General features: G+C 41.0%; 1 protein-coding gene across 17 annotated transcripts in view; it reads right to left on the bottom strand.

The window, feature by feature from the left end:
* The window catches only part of Sox6 (SRY-box transcription factor 6), a 546,519-nt gene that overhangs the window by 324,861 nt on the left and 202,467 nt on the right, over nucleotides 1–19,191 (bottom strand). The window contains exon 2 of one of the 17 annotated variants that reach the window (XM_048460272.3): nucleotides 7,593–7,700. The exons of 11 other annotated variants lie outside the window; for them this stretch is intronic. Coding sequence is in view for 4 of the 6 variants with exons in the window: in XM_085692946.2 (XP_085549072.1) it covers nucleotides 10,511–10,587 (77 nt within the window). In the remaining 2 variants the exon portion in view is untranslated. Of the gene's footprint in view, nucleotides 1–6,460; nucleotides 6,483–7,592; nucleotides 7,701–10,510; nucleotides 10,816–19,191 lie in introns of those variants that run through there. 5 more of the 17 variants (XM_085692946.2, XM_085692947.2, XM_087908541.1 and 2 more) reach the window with 5 other exon arrangements.

Genomic DNA, 19,191 nt, shown 5'->3' with positions numbered 1-19,191 from the left:
ATAGAAGAAAGGATGGTGGGCTTCCATCCATATATTAAGTCCTCTGCTTCAGAAGGGTTTGTTTATGCATAGCTGTTCCAATATGATGGTACAGAAATATTTTTTAATATTTCATTACTTTCTTATTATTATCAAATTAACACTCACTTTGGGGTATGTTACACTTATTATTCAAAAGAATTATGTACGTATGTGTGTGTGTGTGTGTGTGTGTGTGACAACAATGAGAAAAGAAAAAGAGGCCACAAATTTGAAAAAGAGCAAGGAGGGGTATATGGGAGGGTTTGGAGTAAGGAAAGGGAGAAGGAAATAATGTAATTATTATAATCTCAAGAATAAAAGAAGCAATAAAAACTAAAAGCAAAAAAGACATGCTGTTCTAACATGAAGCAGTACTTTAATAGTTCATTTACTTATGAGAAAAGCTTTAAAGTTCAGTCCAACACATACAGTTATTATTTTGAAGATCTGTTCTGGACAATTCAGGTAGACTCATCCCAGTTAGAGAGGTTACTTGAATCCTACACTTGATCTGATACTGAGAAATTAACTGGTTTTCCAAAACATAACATAGTGCTTTTGACTCTAAGGAGCATGAGTAACAGATACGCTCAGCTGCCAAAATGCACAATGCCCAGGAACCTCACAAAGGATCCCAGTCCGCCCAGCCCAGGGCAAAGAATGACTTCCAGACGTCTTCCTGTGCCTCTAATTCCCACGTTCAGGGACTCAGAGGGTCGTAAGAAAAAGCTTAGCTCTAAAGTGAAGGACGTCTTTGGGGGCTGGAGAGATGGCACATTTGATGAAGAACACTTGTTGCTCTTGCAAAGGACTTGGGTTCAACTCCCACTACCCACATGGTAGTTGACAACCCTCTGTAATTCTTGCTCCAGGGGGTCCAGTGTCCCCTTCTGACATCCGAGCTCACCAGGCACCTGTGTGATACACAGAGGTGCATGCAGGCAGAACATCCAAAATTTACACAAATAAATAGATCTTAAAATGTTTAATTTACAAATAATAATCAAATGAAGAAGCTCCTTGTAGGACCTTCCCCTGGAGAGGTTCCAGCTGCTGCTGGGTCTCTGTGTTCTTTGAAGCCACAACCCCGTGTCATCTCCACTCCACCTCCAAACGCCCATGGGCTTTTACAAGTTTTTTCTTCCTTGTCCAAGTTGAATAAGCAACTGACAGAGTGCAAGAGTAGTGCTCTCAGGGCTACTAGAAAACCTACATCCCTGTCTTCCTCCTGGCACCTCAGCCGCTCTCTCCCAGTTTCTATAGAGCCCCTGAGAGGTGAAGCCTGTTAGGAACCTCACTGATCTGAGCAAGCTGCAAAGTTGACAGAGGTGAGGCAAATGACATACACTTGATGTGTGAGTAAGAAGGGGCTTAAATTAATGGGTCTTGACTTTCTTAAGGCCTCTAATTTTCCATACCAATGCACCAAAATTGTCACCAAAAGCCCTCTGAGGTTGTTACAGAGCAGGAACTACCTGGAACAGATTTCTCTCAAGTCATCAGAGTTTGTGTCTCTGGTGTCTATATTTAGCTGACAATGTTGCTGTCACTTTATATAGCTTAAGACTGTTCTTTGGACTAGAGCTCATATGTCTTGGAATGCTTTGACTCATGAATTGTTTCTCCTGATAATGTTACATCACGTAACCACCTCTGTCTAATTGGTCAGTGTCTGCTAGAAGACACAGGCAACCGCCCAACGACTGGGCTCTGGTTGACTGCCTATGGAAAACCTAAAATTATCACATTTGTCCCTGTGTATCCAGTTTCTGTCTAAGATCAAAACAACTTGATATCATGGAGCCACTACACTTTTTGCTTGCTAGAAATAAAACTGAGTTTTCTCACAGTTTATCTACCAGTAGCTGTTGGAAATTTTGCTTTGGAAAGCCACTACCAGAGAATATAAATAAAATCAGTGGCTTGACAGTCAGATCAAAACCAAACAATGGCTACTATAAATACACACCCTAACTCAGAAGGTTTTAATCAAGCTCAGCCACTGTGCAGCTCAACTGAAAGACCTCTTCATGGCTTGCGTGCAAGAAGGCTGTCTAAAATAACAGCATGAGGATTTATTCCCGCATGCCCACTTACACCATTTTCTTCACAGGGGATGGGAACTCTAATTTTTCAAGGGGTGTCCCCACCAAGCTGAAACTGGTCCACTGATAGAAGTGTCCAATTTTGGGACATCTCATCTGCTTATTAAGAAAAGTCACAAACTAGAGTCACATCTTCTCAGACAGAAAGTATAAAAACTTATCCCTGCATTTATTTGCCTACTCTTCCTTCACTGTGACTTTCTGATTAATATTTTCAGAAAAGAAGAGAGAGATGAAAGCTGGACACTATTGAGATATGTTTTCCAATATGAAATCTCAAACATGGCGATATTGGGCAAAATTATATAAAGAGGGTGATTTTCTAGGTTCCCTTCAGTTACATAAAGCTATGGGGCAATTCTTTCTGGTAAGGAAATAGCACACGTTTCAGATTCCTTTCCAAGAAGGGTGGGAAAGAAGAGAAGGTGGGGAGAAGGAAGAGAGAGAGGGTGAGAGAAAGGAAGAAGGAGAGCAGTGGGGATGGGGGCAGAGGAAAGGGAGGGGAACAAGAAGCCTGGCTTTACAGCTCATTTTCAGTTTGTCTCCTTAATGAAAACCTTACTGCACAGTCCTGAAAACCGTCTCTGAAGCATTTCTGATTCAGCAGAGGTTACACAAGCATCAAAGCAGTTAAATATAGGTGCCAAACCGCATTGCCAGGAGCTCTCAGTACTGTGAGTTAGTATTACCTGACAGCTTGGTGAATATAAAATTACTTGTTTCTCCAATTGAAGACAATCAAATTGTCACCTTCCATTGTAATAATGCACAAGTAGTGATCAGCAAAGTGCAAACATAATTACCACAAAGAAAACAAAAAATCAAATCTAAACCTCTCTACAGAGTAAACACATCTATCTGGCTCCCCCAATAAGGAAAACGCTTTAACCCTGAGTGTGCGATGCAAGCTCCATATTGTGTAACAATAAGATTTATTAGTCTTACATCAAATAAAAATGGAAAACAACAAGAAACACCAATTTATGGAGAATGAAACAAATATAAATAGGAGCCTCACAACCTTACCGACAGGGTGCAAAGGCCTACAGGTGACGACACAGTGGCTTACACCAATTACACTCAGCAGCACATCCATCACAAAAAAAAATCCTCACCTCCAGAAATTTCTTTCTAGCATAGACTTCTTCCTGAAAGTGGGAATCCAACCTCATTAGCTTTTACTTAACTTTTCTTTAAAAAAGAAAGAAGCTGTATACTTTGTCTTCTAAATGCTTAAATTTTTGAAGTTGGAAATTTATCCTATAAATTGATTATTTCTATAAAAATTTAGAAAAATGAATTCTTTTTAGACATTTAGCATCTGAAATTCTTGCCCAAGACTGGTGACCAAACTGACTCACTCTCCCGAGGACTCCATAACTCCAAACTGGTTTGGCTTTGAAGTTCTAAAAGCTTGAACTGGCTCTCCCACACATTGATGATGCCATGGTCCAGGCAAAACTATTATCATCAGTATCTTGACACATAAAAAGAAAATTTATCACGTAAAGTTTTCTTAGCAAAGTAATTAATGCTCTTTTATATCTAACTCTTTTATATCTAACTCGAAATTTAAAATACTCAGATTCAGATAGTTCCTTCCAATATGATAACACATACACACACACACACACACACACACACACACACACACACACACACCCTTCCCTTTCCCCAAACACTCCCACTTTAGAGGACTCTTCTTCCATCAACAGTGTCCTTCCTTACTAGGAAGGTGTATAAGGTTGCTAAGTCTGGTCCTCCACTTCTGCCTCTCACCTCTGCTCTACAAAGTCTCACCTCTAATCACTCACCCACAAGCAGCTACTTTAGCAGCGGAGCAGAGAGACCTGCACCAGGTGAAGGAACAAACTGGGCACCATCAACAGCTCAGGATTGCCTGAGCCTGAATCTAAGAATACAAATCGAAGAGTGACAATCTGTCATGTCACCCCCTGTCTGGATACTTCCTTGAGACCAGTCTGAATTCCCCTTGCACTCCACTTTCTTCATTCTGTGTTGTCAGGGAAGTGTAAGAGATGCTCACACAGGCAGACTGCATGCATAGTCAGAAACTCTAGGTGGGGAGAACCAGAAGGGAGAAGTCAGGTCTCAGGGGCAAGTTTTAACTATGATATCTGATAAATTTCCTGTTGTCTAGTGAAACATTTGGATGAGGGGGAATAATACTTTTAGAAAATTATCATTTCCCTCGATCTTACAGTTTTCACGGAACATAACAAACTTTTTCTTTCTAAAAAAATCCTTACACAGTAAACATCTCCTAGCCGAAGGGATGTGCCCAGGAGTTTTGAACTTCAGAGATGTTCATTCCTTGACATTCCCAGAGATAACACAGTCTATCCACAAGAAAAGGCATGCCTTTCAGAGAAACACTGCTAGGGCTCCAGCAGACACTGTCACAGGCTCTGTAAGTGGAAGATTTTTATCCGATGTGACCCACAGCCAGACGCCCACCTGGCCTGTTCATTGCTGGATCTCAGTACCTGGCAGCAAGCACACACCTTACAGATGCTCAACAGTACTAGGAAGACAGGCAGAGGAAAAGTAGAGAGGGCATAATGAGCAAATGGATCATTCTTTTTTACTTAAGTGAACAATTACAAACATTCGCGACACATGCTGAGGCTGCCACCATCACCTCTATTCTGCCCCTGTGCTCTTGATCAAGTCTCTCCCTGCTTTATTTCTAAAACCTGTGATTACCCTTTCTAGTCCAGATATTGAGTCCTCTTCCTTCCCTGAAAGGCCCCAAACAACCACAAGTTGTTAATATTAAGATACACTCTGCAATGCCATAGCAACGGAATTAAAACTAGCTTCGTCAGAATTTTCCACGGTGCCTTCCCTTGTTTACTCAGGTCCAGGAGAGCATGATTCTCAGAGGTGTCAATGCTCCTCACTGCCAGCCTGCCTCAGCTGCATCAGACTGCCCTGGTGATGTCTCTCAGGCCCTCCTTGCTCACCATACTTATAATTACCTCAGGACAGGGTTTACTGCACATCAAATTCTAGCAACCTACCCTAAACTAGCTTGTCTCTCTCGTTGCCTTCCCCTTTCAAATGAATTGCTGCCCATTCCATCTGCCTCCACTCTCCTGATCAAAACATCAGTAGCTTTCCCCTGGAGACACAATGAAACCAAAACTCCAGGCATTTAAGACCCTGCACCCAAATCCACCCAGCCTTTCTAAGCTGCCTTCTCGGGGTCACACCTTCACTTTCCACTCTGTGGGCACTGGTGTTCTCAAGCTTTGCTGGTTTTTCTGCCTTTGTTCTACCTACTCCCTGTTGCTTCCCTCACCTCCCAGGAAGTCATTCTGGCAACATTTATTTAATATTTGATACACACACCCTACACAAACCTTATTTTTTAAGAAAATTAAAGAATGATAAAACATAAACAATTGTATAAATTATCCCAACTAGGCTTATCGAGTTTCCAAGAAAGAGAACAAAACTCCATGTTTCTCAGCATCCGCTGGTGCCAACCTAGTACAATATTTGGTGCAAAGACAAATCAGTAAATATTGTTCAGTTGTTTAAACGCTATTGAACGAGTAGGATGAAACAGGTAGGGTATTAAACTAACCAGAAAAACAGCAACTGTAACAGAAGATTTAAAATGAAGCTTCAGTGGATGAGGGTAGGTTGGGGAAGGGGAAGAGGAAAGTGGGAGGAGGGGAGAGAAGGGAAACTGTGGCTGGTATGTAAAATGAATAAAAAAATTCTAAAATAAAAAATAATAAAATGAAGCTTCTAAACCAATTCCATACACAATTAAGTGTCTCCTCTTCCCACATGCTCTGAACCATTAAATTCACTTTAAATTTTAAACATAACAGCAATTAAAAAGCCACACCAGTCATTAATTTATGTTTCCAGGAACATTAAAAAGATGAGGAAATGTGGTGGTAAATGGATAGATGATAGTTAGACAGAAGGACGTTGGAGAAATCACTGAAAGACGCAGTTTCCACTGGAAGCTTATAGTCCTTGCCCTGTGCTCTATGTTACCACACACAGTGTGAACTCATGTTCTCAGACAGCTGTAGGAGTTAGGTGATGTTTCTGCTCGGTTTAATGGTAAGGAAACCAAAGAACAACACTGCTTATTTTAAAAAAGATAAAATAAAACGTAAGGCCAAGTGAGATGACACATGCCTATAATTCCAGCACTCAGGAGGCAGAGACAGGAAGATAGCACCAGGTTCAAGGCTTTCTCAGTCTACATAGGAACTCAGAGGCCAGCCAGGACCATATAACAAAAATCCTGTCTCATAAAGACAAACAGAAAATAAAACAGCACTCACCCAAGGCCATACCGAGCAAACAGAGGGCAGAATGCTGGTAGTCTAACTCCTAGGCAGAAAATAGGGTTAAAGATTTTTTAAATATAAACTATTAGTTCATTCCAATTATCACATGAATCCTTCATTACTAATATATTCCATCCATATAGAATTTTATTATGAATACAATGTGTGTGTTTTTATGTTCTAAATTGTTCACTTAAATTAAACTTTAGTGGAAAGACCCATTTTCATTTGTTTTCTTTTAGGCCTGAGGTATAGCTCAATGGCAGAGTGTTTTCCTACCTCTGGATTTGATTACTAGTACTTTAAACATGAAGGATAATTTCTACTCCTAGAGTTGGAGGTACTTGATTACTAGATAACAACTGGGAGTAGGGACAGAGGTAAAGACAGGCAGAGATGAGAAAGGAGAGGAGAAAGAAGAGGCAGGGAAAGGGGGAAAGAAGAGGAGTGGTGTGGTAGCTGAATGAGAATGCCCCCCCCACAGGCTCATATATTTGGATGTTTGGATGCAGTTAGCGGTACTGTTTGGGAAGAATTAGGAGGTGTGGCTTTGTCGGAGGAGATGTGTCACTGGGTGTGGGCTGAAGTTATTCCCAGTTTCTCTCTCTCTCTCTCTCTCTCTCTCTCTCTCTCTCTCTCTTTCTTTCCCTCTCTCTCTCTGCCTTGTGGTTGTTGTTTCAACATCTAAGCCCTTAGTTACTGCTCCAATGCCTGTTGCCACGGTCTCTACCATGATGGCAATGAACCTTAACGAGGTTCCCCAAATTAAAAGCTTTCATTTATAAGTTGCTTTAGTCGTAGTCTGTCATGGCAATAGAAAAGTATCTAAGACAAGCAGGAAGAAGAGGAGGTTGTTGAACAGACCACCCTGACTCTCATTCCAGGCACTTTGACAACAAAATCAGTTGAGGAAGTAACTACAGCTTCTAGTACAGGAGACTGGGAGGGGCACTGTAGTTTCTAAGAAGTGTTTCTTAACATAAACCATATTTTTCTAGCTTGCATTTTCTGGTAAACATTGATTACACACATACAGCTAGGTCCTTAAATGGTCAATAGTAAAATACAAAGATACCATTGCTCATTCATTTCAAGGCCTAGAGGATGAGAACCAATTTCTACTCACCAGCTCTGACCACAGAAGTCACCCTGGAAGCAGGTCAGGGCTGGAACCACTTCAAGAGTTATGGCTCCTACTGCTATAGCATCTAGACAAGCAGGTGTCAGGGGAGCCCTGAGGGAAAGGGAAACAAGAGCTCTAGCAATATTCATTTAGCTACAACAGTTCAGCTGATCCCAGTCAGGGCACAGGAACTCAAACAGCCTCTTAAGCCTGACTGCACAGGATATTACGTATGCCCTAACTTCTAGGGAGAGAAGCAGAAAAGCTTCAGACACGAGGACATGAATTGTTCTAAACTGTCACTGTCTGTAAAGGCTGAAGAAAGGTTCTCACCAGCAACACAGATTTCTGCATTTTTCATATGTGCAAAGCAGCCTGCCTCCACAGATAACTAAGGTGCCACTATCATGGGTTTTCACTCCATACCTCTGTAGCTTTCTACCTTGATAGCTATTTGCTTTCAATTCCTCACTTGCATTTGCTGGTAACAAACAGCTGGAAAATAAACAGCTCCAGGAGAACATGAGAATCCAATTGTCTCCATGAATCACTGCACAGAATTGTTTTGCTTATCATTATGAAAGTCAAATGTGGCTGCCCACAGTCTTGCATATTAAGAGACTCCTTACTGAGCACCTAACTGCATCTATCAAGCAAAGAACCTCTGGCTTTGCCCAGCTGTGGTGTTTGCTGTAAGAAAGAATTGGATGTTATAGTCATGGGCCCCGAACATGAACGCATGTCTTTCAACTTCCCAAACCTGACTGAGACAGTTATCTGGATGACTTTGGTACTGCCATGCCTAGTCTATCATCTACTTAGATTTCTTTAAAAATAAATATTTATTTGTATCTATGATGCCTAAAGCTGGAAAACACCCTACTTGTCCTAAAAGAATCTATTGTCATATGGAAGACTGGTATGGTTGGAATATTCTGATATGGAATTTAAATCCTGGATCCCTCAATTAATAGACCTATGGACTTGAGAAATCATTTAACTCTCTGAGTCTCCATATCCCCATTTGTACAACGGTCAGCTCATGTACCGTTAAGTTGATGTGAAGGTTAAATTAATGACTGTGAAAGTACCTAGCATTTAGTAGACATAGAAAGAGTGCTAAATTGCTTCAAATAAAAGTTAAAGAAAAAATATTTTGGCCCAAACAAAACCAATAAAAATTATTAAAGGAAGAAATTCTGAATTTTTAGAAACACACATTTAAAGTTCTATTCAGTGAAAGTTTACTAGCTTCAGTCTATCTGTGACCCAGTAAATGGACCAGTGACAAAGTACATTTTATATAGAGAGGCTCATACACAGCACCTCTGCAGAGAGCTACAGATAACACAGTCTTTACTCTGGAAAGACCAGATCCTACTGGCCACACTACTGAGAGCTGTTTTCCAAGAACAGAGCAGAGTGCGAGACGCTGGCTGTCTATTTGAGCCTCCCTATGTCCGTCTCTTTCCTTGATTTTCAATAGCAATAAATAAACAAACAAACAGTCCAAAAATTTGGATACTGTAACCAGCTGATTTAAATTGATTTTTAAACAAATCAATCTTATTATAAACCATACTTCCATTAGTACTTACATTAACTTGACAGTACACAGAAAGTCTAAGCCACCCCATGTTTCCAAAATGCATGAATGCTTTTCAGAGTACACACTTGCTTTCTTTCGGGGAAACCAGTGCCCTGAGCAGCAGTGATTCCTGGCCCCGCATGAGAGGCTCCAAAATGCTTCTTGTTTTACACAATTTTCTCTATTTCTAAATCAAGTCGAGGAGCCAGTTCCTGGGTTGTGCTGTAGAGCCGCAGTGCAGCTTCATGGGCTGACTGAAGACACATGGCATGTATCCTCTCACTGCCTTTTACTTTAAAGAAGCAAACGTGTCCTGTTTGGAGTTTTAGTGACTGAATTATTGCAAAATAGTCGTTCTTCTCTGAGGCTCGGTCAAAAACGCTATTCCCGCCGCTTGGGGTGCCTATTTGTATGATTTGACGCTGAATGTCCCAATAGGACAAACTCTCCTGAGGACGGAGCTAATAAACAGTGAGGTTTCTAGGGTAGCTGGATGAGAAAAGAAACAAATATTTTGAACTTTGCCAACCACTATAGGGAACAAACTCAGGGTGTTTGTTGCTCAGAAAAAAATATATATATACAGAAGAAACAAACAACAGAATAAAGGGGGTTGAAGTGAAGGGAATTAATGTAATTCATTTCTCAGAAGTAATTCAATGCACTACAGTCTCATAGAAAAATGCCTTTATTTAATATAGGTATGATGTTCAGCACTATAAATCCTCGTAGGATAGCAGTCTATCTTAGTTAATTTGCTGTGAGCATTGATCACTCTAAGTTCTTTAGTTAAAGCCCACCAGTAATTACCCAGTGGCCTCTTGACAATTGTACCTATTTGAAATGTTTATTACAACAAAATATTTTCATTAGAGAGGTATCTTTACCACGGTACATAAGGTACCTTGTCAGATGCAACATGCCTTAGAAAACAGCAAGGAGTGAGAGACAGGCTGATCTTGCCAAAAGAGTTCATGTATGAAGTCTGTCATTCTTCCTACATAATAACATACCAGGACCTTACACTACACAGGAAAAAGAAATACGTGCATTTTAAAAATCTAATAAATACTACTCAGAAAGGTGTGTGTGTATTAAACCCCCAGGAAAATCAAATCCTTTCTTTTAAAATAAAATTCATTACAATTCCCTAGCAAGATTAAAAATGTCATACAAAAATGCCTTTCAAGTTATTAGTTCGTTACCGTGACATCAGCAGCTCCTCACACACAGTCATCCCACCCAATCAGGGAGGCTTTGAAGTTTCGAAAATTAGAAGGGAAAGTAACACAGTTAAGACCTGTGACAGCTAAAAGAGGCACAAATCACTCACACGAAGTGGCTGCTCCTCCACGCTTCAATTCGGCTTTCTCTTGCCACATCAGCCAGGACTTCAGAACTCGAGGGCATAGCCCTTTGACACCTTCCCAAATCACAAAACCACTAACTGCCAACCAAAAAAAAATTATTTAAAAAAGAAAAGCTAACTATTCTCTCCTGAGTCCCAGGCTACCAACTGCTGCCATGGTGTCAAACAGCATCTAGTCTGCTTAAACAAAGCAGTGTCAATTCTGTTCAACAATTAAGAGAGTTAAAAGCATAAAAGTCGATGGAAGAAGTGAAGACTGCGGGCCTGTGGGGAGATACAGTACCACATGCCTTCTGCCACTGCTGCTACAGTTAAGCAAACTTTACAAGCTAGTCAAGCCATCCTGCAATAGAGCCTATTTGCTGAGCAACAGTGGAGCTTTGTGGTCGGCCTCACAGTTGACAGTAAGTTATGAGCCCTTTGTGAGCACAGGGGAAGGGAAACAGAGATCGGAATTTGGCAGGAAAATATAATACAGAATTCTCCTGTCTGTGGAACCTGAATTTTTGTGAAAACAATCAAGCATTGTTGAAAGAAAGAAAAGCAACTTTGACAGATGAAATATAGAGGGGCCCCTTTTAGGAAAACAGTAAACAAAGCGCCATTCAGGCCAGGTCCATTCTGTCATTTATAAAGATAGCTCCTTCTGTGTGTGAGAGTTTACAGCAAAGAGTTCAGATTCAACAAATCAAGTGTAAAATCTCCCACAGTCCCCACTAAAAAAGCCTGCTAGGAAAAGACAGGAATGCCAAAGAGAAAAATATCACAGTTTTTTCTGTGTGGTGGAGAGGCCACAATGAGTAGACGGGGTGAAAGGGGCTCTAAGAGAAGTCTGAGAGACAAGCCAAAAATCTAACAATTGTTAATTATAAAGGGCTAATTTTGTCAGAGACAGGAAAAGAGAAGGACACTGGAGATCACTCAATAGAAATATGAAAGGAAGAAGCCATTCTTCATCATTGTTGGAGAACTATGTCTCTCTTTCTCCAGGCTGGACCTCATGAGGTCATCATTGGCACAAAAGCCTCAAAACCTTGGGCTTGGTTCTACTCTAGTTTGGCCATCTGGAATGCCAGCACACAGTGCAGTACTTTCTCCAAAGTATCTTAATTCCTCTTTCCAAAAATAGGCACCCTGGCCAGCTTTAGTCACCCAAACTGGAAAATGTACAGCAGAGAATGAAATGAAAAGCATTTTTGTTTCCTCACCCTCCTCAACTAGAACTGAGATTTCAGGCTGGGGGAGTCAGGAAAAGGAACTCAAAACACTGAAGCTCTGACTAACAGAGACTATTTCAGCTAAGCACACGGTCCCAGATTGTCCGGCAAGTATTATCAACCTGAGTTTGGGACATCTAAGAGATTCTTAAACACACACGTCTTTGCCACCAACACAGTCATTGTTTAGGCGCGAAGGAATTTTTTTAAGACCAAAAGCCAATAAAGTCACAGTTAGAATCAAATGACACACGACTAGCACATCATTTGGAAAACATGTATAAAACGACTTTGTTTTTGCTACACCCAGCTAAAGTGACAGCCTCTGCTCTGTGCTAATCTGGAATCAAACCAAGCCACACCTAAGCAAATAATGCTTAGGAGATGCAAAATAATACAGATTCCTTTATTTAGACTACACAAACAGTTTATTTCGCCAATGAAATCCCATAATAACTAGCTACATTTTAAACATTCCTTTTAAAACAAAGCCCACAAAATGCTCAAGTGTGCCCATAGGTCAAGAATAATAAAAGCAAGCATGCATATGGATTCAATGCTGCAGATTTATTCAGCATTGGTTAATGGTTTCTATAGAGATTGATGTCAATCTCTCTGGCCTTTCTTGTGTCAACAGTAAGTTACAACAAGAAAGATCGTGGCTTTTGCCTTTGATTAGAAGAGGTGTCTTTCTCTGGTTGGCTGAAGGTCACAGAACTGCAGTATGCACTCACTTATTACAGCTCCCAAGCAGAGTGGATACAGAAAAAAGCTTATTTACTCCCCCAAAATGGCCAGAGCCAGACGGAACAAAAGATGTCTCTGACCACATTAGCCAGTTTTCTTCTCAAAGAAATTTGATCCTGATAAACCATTAAACACAGCACAGAGCTAATAAACCATGAGTGGGAGACCAACCTCCCTACCATTTTCTTTCCATTCATCACTTTCAAATTATACAATATCAGGTGAATTGCTATATTGCTTTATTGTAAAAAGCATATGCTATAGGAAAATTCACTTTTATTGTGGACACGCAGTTGACTCTGCCAGTGGGGAATTCCTATGACACACGGTGGGGCAAAGGGTGGTACAAGTCAACCTGTCTCTAAGCTGGAAGAGAACCAGAGATGAGGAACTACTATCCCCTCCTGTAAGTGACAGACCATCAGCTTCTGCCAAGATTTCTAGGCTGGCTGATCTGAGAAGCAGTCCCCCGGAGGAAGGGAATTAGCGCACTTTAAGTTAAGCTTATTTTTTAATGTTAGAGAATTTGCTGGGAAAAGGTTGTATTCTGAAGGAAAGGGACATTTGACCTGATGAGAAAAATAAATAAGATTTTCCTTTCCATTCTGAATTCATCTACAAAATGAGGTCTATGAGGCAGTAGCTCTGTATTAATCCTCAAACTTTGTCTAACAAGACTTAAAAGTCATCAGCCCGAATATACTACCTCTTTAATTTAGCACAGACATATTTACTGCCTGTTCCATATCATATACTGTCATGACTACCAAACTCATAGAGGTATACAATACTGCGACATCTGACCACATGTGCCTCATCTTGTGACAGGGTTTTACTTGATGAATCCATGACTTGAAAATTTATAATAACTGCATTTCATAAGCCACACCAACCAAGCAGGCAGCAGAGCTTAGCAACTGGGTACCCTGTGCTGGCTGCTGAGCCTCATGACTTGGTATCTGAGCAGGAACTGTGCCTTGCTGCTATGTCAGCAATGGCTTAGTAAACCATGTCAGCTGCTAGCCTTGGGTAAGAAGAACTGCATGCAACATTTGAAGTACAGCTTCTACTAAGAGCGGATCAATTTTATTGAAAAAAAAGTAAGTTGGGAACCATTTGCTTTACACTATAGCAAGAAATAGAAATAAAGTATAAATCACTGTAAGAGGATATACACACGCAGGTGCTGTCTAGATACATTTTGGAAATCCAAAAGTGCAAATAACTCATTGTGGAAAAGTCAGAGGAGACATAGAAGTCCCACTTCGTGGGTTCCTGAAGGATGAGTAGAAATTTGTCTGGTGGGAAGCAAAGATTCCATAATGTGTAAAGGCACCCTGAGAACAAAAACTTCAAAGCAGTAGAGATACGGGGTATCTTGGGAAAGTATCAGGGAAAAGTCTGGAAAGACAGGCAGCCAGCAAAAGCAGCAAGGATTTCGATGCTGTTCAAACGGTTAGGATTTATCCTCTGGGAGATAAAATGTTGATGAAGAAATTTAACCAAGGCAGCAGTGTGGTCGAAATTCCTCTTAAGAAGAAAATCCCTCAGTGGCCTTAATAAGGATGACTCGGTCAGAGGGGTGCGTGTGTGTTTATGCCCCCGCTGCCGTGCTTGTGTGCGCTTAGCTGCCCTTTCCTTATCTGCTCCTTGTTGCTCTGCTGGCCATGTGGTGCCGACCAGTTCCTCTACCTCCACATTCTTGTAAGCCTCTGTTTTCAGTCTCTGCAGCCACAGCTGATAAATGCTGCTGAAAGAAGACAGATGAACAGAAAAGCAGAGGGGAGCGAGACTGGAATAACCGCCCTGAAAGTGTCTGCGAGAAAGCGGAAGAAAGCAGCGCTGCAGAAGAAATAGCACGAAGGCCGGAGTTTGAGAGTACACTACGTGCTGAGCTCACGAGTTACCCTCCACAGTACCTCACTACGTCTCAAAACAACTCTGCAAGGGACCTACTAGCCAACCTCCATTTTCAGGTCCAGGGAGGTCTTTCATCTTTCATCCCAACACTTGGAAGACTAGGCAGGAAGATCCAGAGTCCAAAGTCAGCCTGAGTTATACAGTCACAAAACAACGAAAAAGACAAAATCAACCTCATTTCAAATGATCCACCTTAAGCTCTGAAGTAGTTTAGCAGCTTGGCTGTGGTTATGTGCATGGGCTCCTATTCCCATGCTTTTCAGCTGTTAGAGCGTATACCCAACGAAGCCGCTTCCCAAATAGTAACTGTATCAAAAACTACACTAGCTGCTTTGCATGGGCAAGTATCTTTATCCCCACTTTACAGAAGAGAAAACTGAAGCTTTGGGAACTTAAGTAACTTCACTAGGACAAGACAGGAAGTACCGAGCAGCACCCTATCCTTGCTCTGTTTGGCTTTGTTTGGCAGCAACTGTCCACTACATTTAGGTAGATGCGTTCCCACTCCCTCATCTTTCTACCCACCTCCCTGTCTTCAGATCCACTCTCCAGGCTCAGCTCAACTTCTCCAGAAGCTTTTCAAGAAAGTATCAATTTTTCATGACTTTCTTATTGCACCTATTTATATAGTATTCATTTAACTTGATCAAAACAGACTTGTATTTATTTCCTCTTCTGCTTATGTGTTGTGCTCCCCAGATAGTTAACATGGAGACATATCCTTTGCAGGTTCCTTGGGCCACCCAAACCATTCAAACATATCATATTTCACACCCACTTTTCAGGAAGGCATAGTAATTGTACCTTGATACTGTATGTCCCCCAAGATAACAGGCAGACTCCTAGCTAAAGAAACTAGGTGTGGAATGACTTCAGTATTTCAAAAGTAGGGAAGATTTCAAAATGATAGCAGAAGTAATAGCTAACTTCCAATATATGAATATATGTATATATACAAATTCAACTGTCACATACCACGTGATATAGGTTCTCCAAACATTTTACAAAGGAAACCAAAGAAAATTAAAAAAAAAGCAGAGCTAAGTGATCTGCCCAAGCTCCATGTCAAGAAAACCACGCATCTCACTCCAGAGTCAATGTGTCCTTAACTACTTTTCAACACTGTCTCTGTGTACTGTAGCTCCATGTTGTTGGAACATATTGTTCCAACATTAAGCAATTCTTATGCCTTTGAAAAGAATGGTAAAAACATTCTTTACTTCTGCTGCAAACAGTTTGGAGATGTGAAGGGAGGGGTGGAAAATCTGAGCAACAGGTATCAGAAGGAACTGCTGGAAAAATAAGAATCAAGAAAATCGAGGTGTAGTCCTCCTTAAAAAATGTGTACCAAGGATGCCATTTTTGCACGTTTCTGTGAATTATAAAACATCCACATCATCATCTAAATAATACACCAAATTACATAGTGTACCTCAGAATGAGCGGTCATTGTTCACTCAGAACTGAAACTCTATACCAGATTCCGCAACCCAAAACCAACCCAAGGCACCCTCCTCAGAACTGACACACGACAGCTGTGAGGTGTCAGAGCAGTGGCTGGTGAAGACACCAAGGAAAGCCTGGAGCAGTGCTGAGCACCACATCCATTCAGCTTGACGAGGTTGTTGCAAGAGTCGGGACAAACCACAGGATACAGTCTCACCTCAGCCAAAACCCCTAAGAATTCAGATATTGGAAAACAAAAAATAACTGCTGTTTGCTTTCAGGTGGATTTATAATTCTCAAAACCTATACATTATTTTCTGCACTTCATGCAGCAATGGATAGGTGAGATGGATAGGTAGTCTCTTATCTATACAATCACCCTACATACAGTTCAGAGAATATGACATTCCACATCTACCCGGCTTGAGGGTCTGAAGTTGAGAGTGAAACCCATGTCTTCTTTGAAAATGGAAAACAACAAAAACACACAGCCCTCCCCTCTACAACAAAAACACACAGCCCTCCCCACTACCGTGCAGTTCCTTTTGAAAAGAGAAATGTGAACCCCTATGCTACTTATGAAGGGGAAAGTAAAAGGGACTGGAAAAATGTACAGTGACCCAACCATGAGGATGGTACTCCTCTGTCTCTGCTCTTTCAAGCAAGGTCCACACCTTCCCCTTTGAAAGAAGGACAGCAAGTGCTGAATACCACCACCATGAAGAGCTGGATCCGCACGGCTGCCAACACTCATCCTCCTCTCCTTGACCTTATGGAACAGCAGGGCAGCATGACCACAGCAGGCTCACACGAGTCCCACCACTCAGCTACTTCCCTGTGTGGAACAACACGCTAATTCTCCAGAAGAATGCAAAACATACCAGTAGTGTCCAGAGACACTGTGAGGAGTGCCTAATGACCACTTAAGTAAGGGAGGTCTAGAGCCTGACAGTACAAGCAAGGAGAGCTACTCAGAGTTGAGGAATTCTACACTGCAAAAATTCTCTGAAGAACAGAGATCAATATGCACATTGACTCTTTCTCAGAACATGGAACTTTTTCACATTCATGTAAGAAGTAACACTTCACCTGTCTCATTCACATGTGGCCGGAGTGATGATGGCCACAAAGAACAGCCCAGAACAACGCAACTCTCTAGTCATAGAGATGTCCATAAGCCTGCGCACCTTGCTTAAATAACTATAAGCACATAGTTCAAGATTTAAAAAAAAAATCTAATCTAAGTATTCTCTCTCACACACTATTCTTCCTTATTAATGGGTTACTATGGATACACATGTGCATGGTACAGTTCTAGAGTCTAGGGATAAAGCAGTGACGAAGATAAAATTTCTTCCTTAATAAATTCAAGTGATGCCACCCCCCAGATTTCCTCCAACTCTATGGTCCTATAGTTAGCACCACCATCAATTAAAAGAGAGCATATGAACTGCGCAGGTCCATAGCTGAGAGGCACTCTTTACAGCTGAGGAAGGAGCTCCTTCTAGCCTCGGACCTGACATATTATCTAGTGATCTAAAAAAGCATTTACGCAAATAGAGATAACTTTGTTCAGGATGTGGAGACAGATTTTCATTGTTAAATAAATGACCTGTAGCTAAGCAGATGGTTGAGTAGAAGAGCTGAAGTCTGAAGCCTGGCCTAGTGCTAATTTACAAGCTCAGAATCTGGGGGGGAGGGAAGTCGCCTTAAAAACAGGTTAAAATCTTATTTTAAGGACTTCTGTTAATAAAAGTTAATTTTAGTAGAAAGTCTCTTATCTTTGCTTATTCTTATAAGAAACATGGTCTAACGTTTAATTTTTCAATAAATGGCATCGAGTGGTAAAATTTGAAAGAGCTGAATAACAAAAATACACATAAAATTTACCAAAAATACCTGGGGACAGAAGTAGAAGGACGAGGCCAGCCTTAGTTACACAGTCAACTTTGCAGCCAATCTCCTTGAGTCCCTGTCTCAAAAACAATAAACAACAAAATAAAACAAAACAAGTCATCTAGTTCTGCCATCTCACCTATCAAGTAAGAGCTGATCAGAGAAGGGAAGCAGTCTGTGCCAAGTCTACAGTTCCTTCATGGCAGACCCAGTACCAATACTCAAGAGTTCCCAGACCTTGCCAGACTTCAGGAAGTATTCATAGATGGTTTCATTGTTTTACTTACTCTACAGTTTAAAAGGACATGACATAATGCTACCAGCATACAATATTTGTAATCAATTACCTATAAGAAAGTTTCCTTTTCAAACCTAACTCTTCTCTATCCCCAAACTTCTCTATTCAATTAAGCTTGAGAATTTTAAAAAGCTGCTAAACCAAGGTACCAGCCTAACACAGTCCAGCAGGAATCCGCTGTGCTTAATTCATAACAATAATAACTCTATCAGAATATCCTTTCCCTGGATACAGCATCAGGATTTGAAGGATAAGCCCCACCCCTACTCCCAAGGGAATTTTCCAGAAAATGATGAAGTGGGCAAAGACTTACGTTTTCAGGGAAAGAAAGACCCTCCTTCTTAGGCTGGCTAATAGAATATTCTTGCATTTGTACAGTCACCTTTCTCTGTGCTAAATCAACCTCCCTGGGGACACACCACAGAGGTTGGGCAGGATTGTCAAACTAAGGACAAAACGTTTGTAGCCCTCCCTGGGCCTGTTTTACCCATCTGTGAACGGGAATCACAGTTTTACGGCAGTCAGGCAGAGCTCAGCACTTACCAGATGTAACATCAGGTGAAAGACAGCATAAGCGCATATGGAAAGCAGCAAAATCTCTGAACTATTACCAAGTTTAGAGAGCAGGAAGCCATCTTGCAGAGAAATTTAGGAAAGACTAGCAGGGAGGCACAGCAAGAATATCAACACATAGACATTAGATCACCCTAGTAAGAAGCCAGTCTTTTGTAACCTTAAAAGATTATTTAAATTCCTTAAGCCTCAGCTTCCTTGTCCATTGAATGGGATGGTTTTTCTTTTAACTGCTACAAAGAATAGTAATAAACACAGACAGCCACCTTGTATTATCTAGAATGTTAACTGAAATTATCACAAATTTTTCCTTCAAGAGAACTTCAAATCCCAGGGCTTCATTTTTCCCATTATATATACATTTGAAGCATCTGTAGTATAAAACAGTATCAGCACAAAAACCATTCTAGGGCTTGGAGAGATGGCTCAATGGATAAAGTGCTGGCTGTCCAAGTTTAAGAACCTGAGTTAGAATTCTCAGAACACACATGGAGTCAGCCATGGTAATTCATGCATCAGTAATCCCAGAACTCCTGTAGTAAACTGGG

This window comes from Myodes glareolus, chromosome 7, assembly GCF_982192425.1.
Source record: "Myodes glareolus chromosome 7, mMyoGla1.1, whole genome shotgun sequence".
Classification (NCBI taxonomy): Eukaryota; Metazoa; Chordata; class Mammalia; order Rodentia; family Cricetidae; genus Myodes; species Myodes glareolus.
The sequence above is the reverse complement of the archived record's forward strand: the minus strand, read 5'-3'. Positions and strand labels throughout refer to the sequence as shown.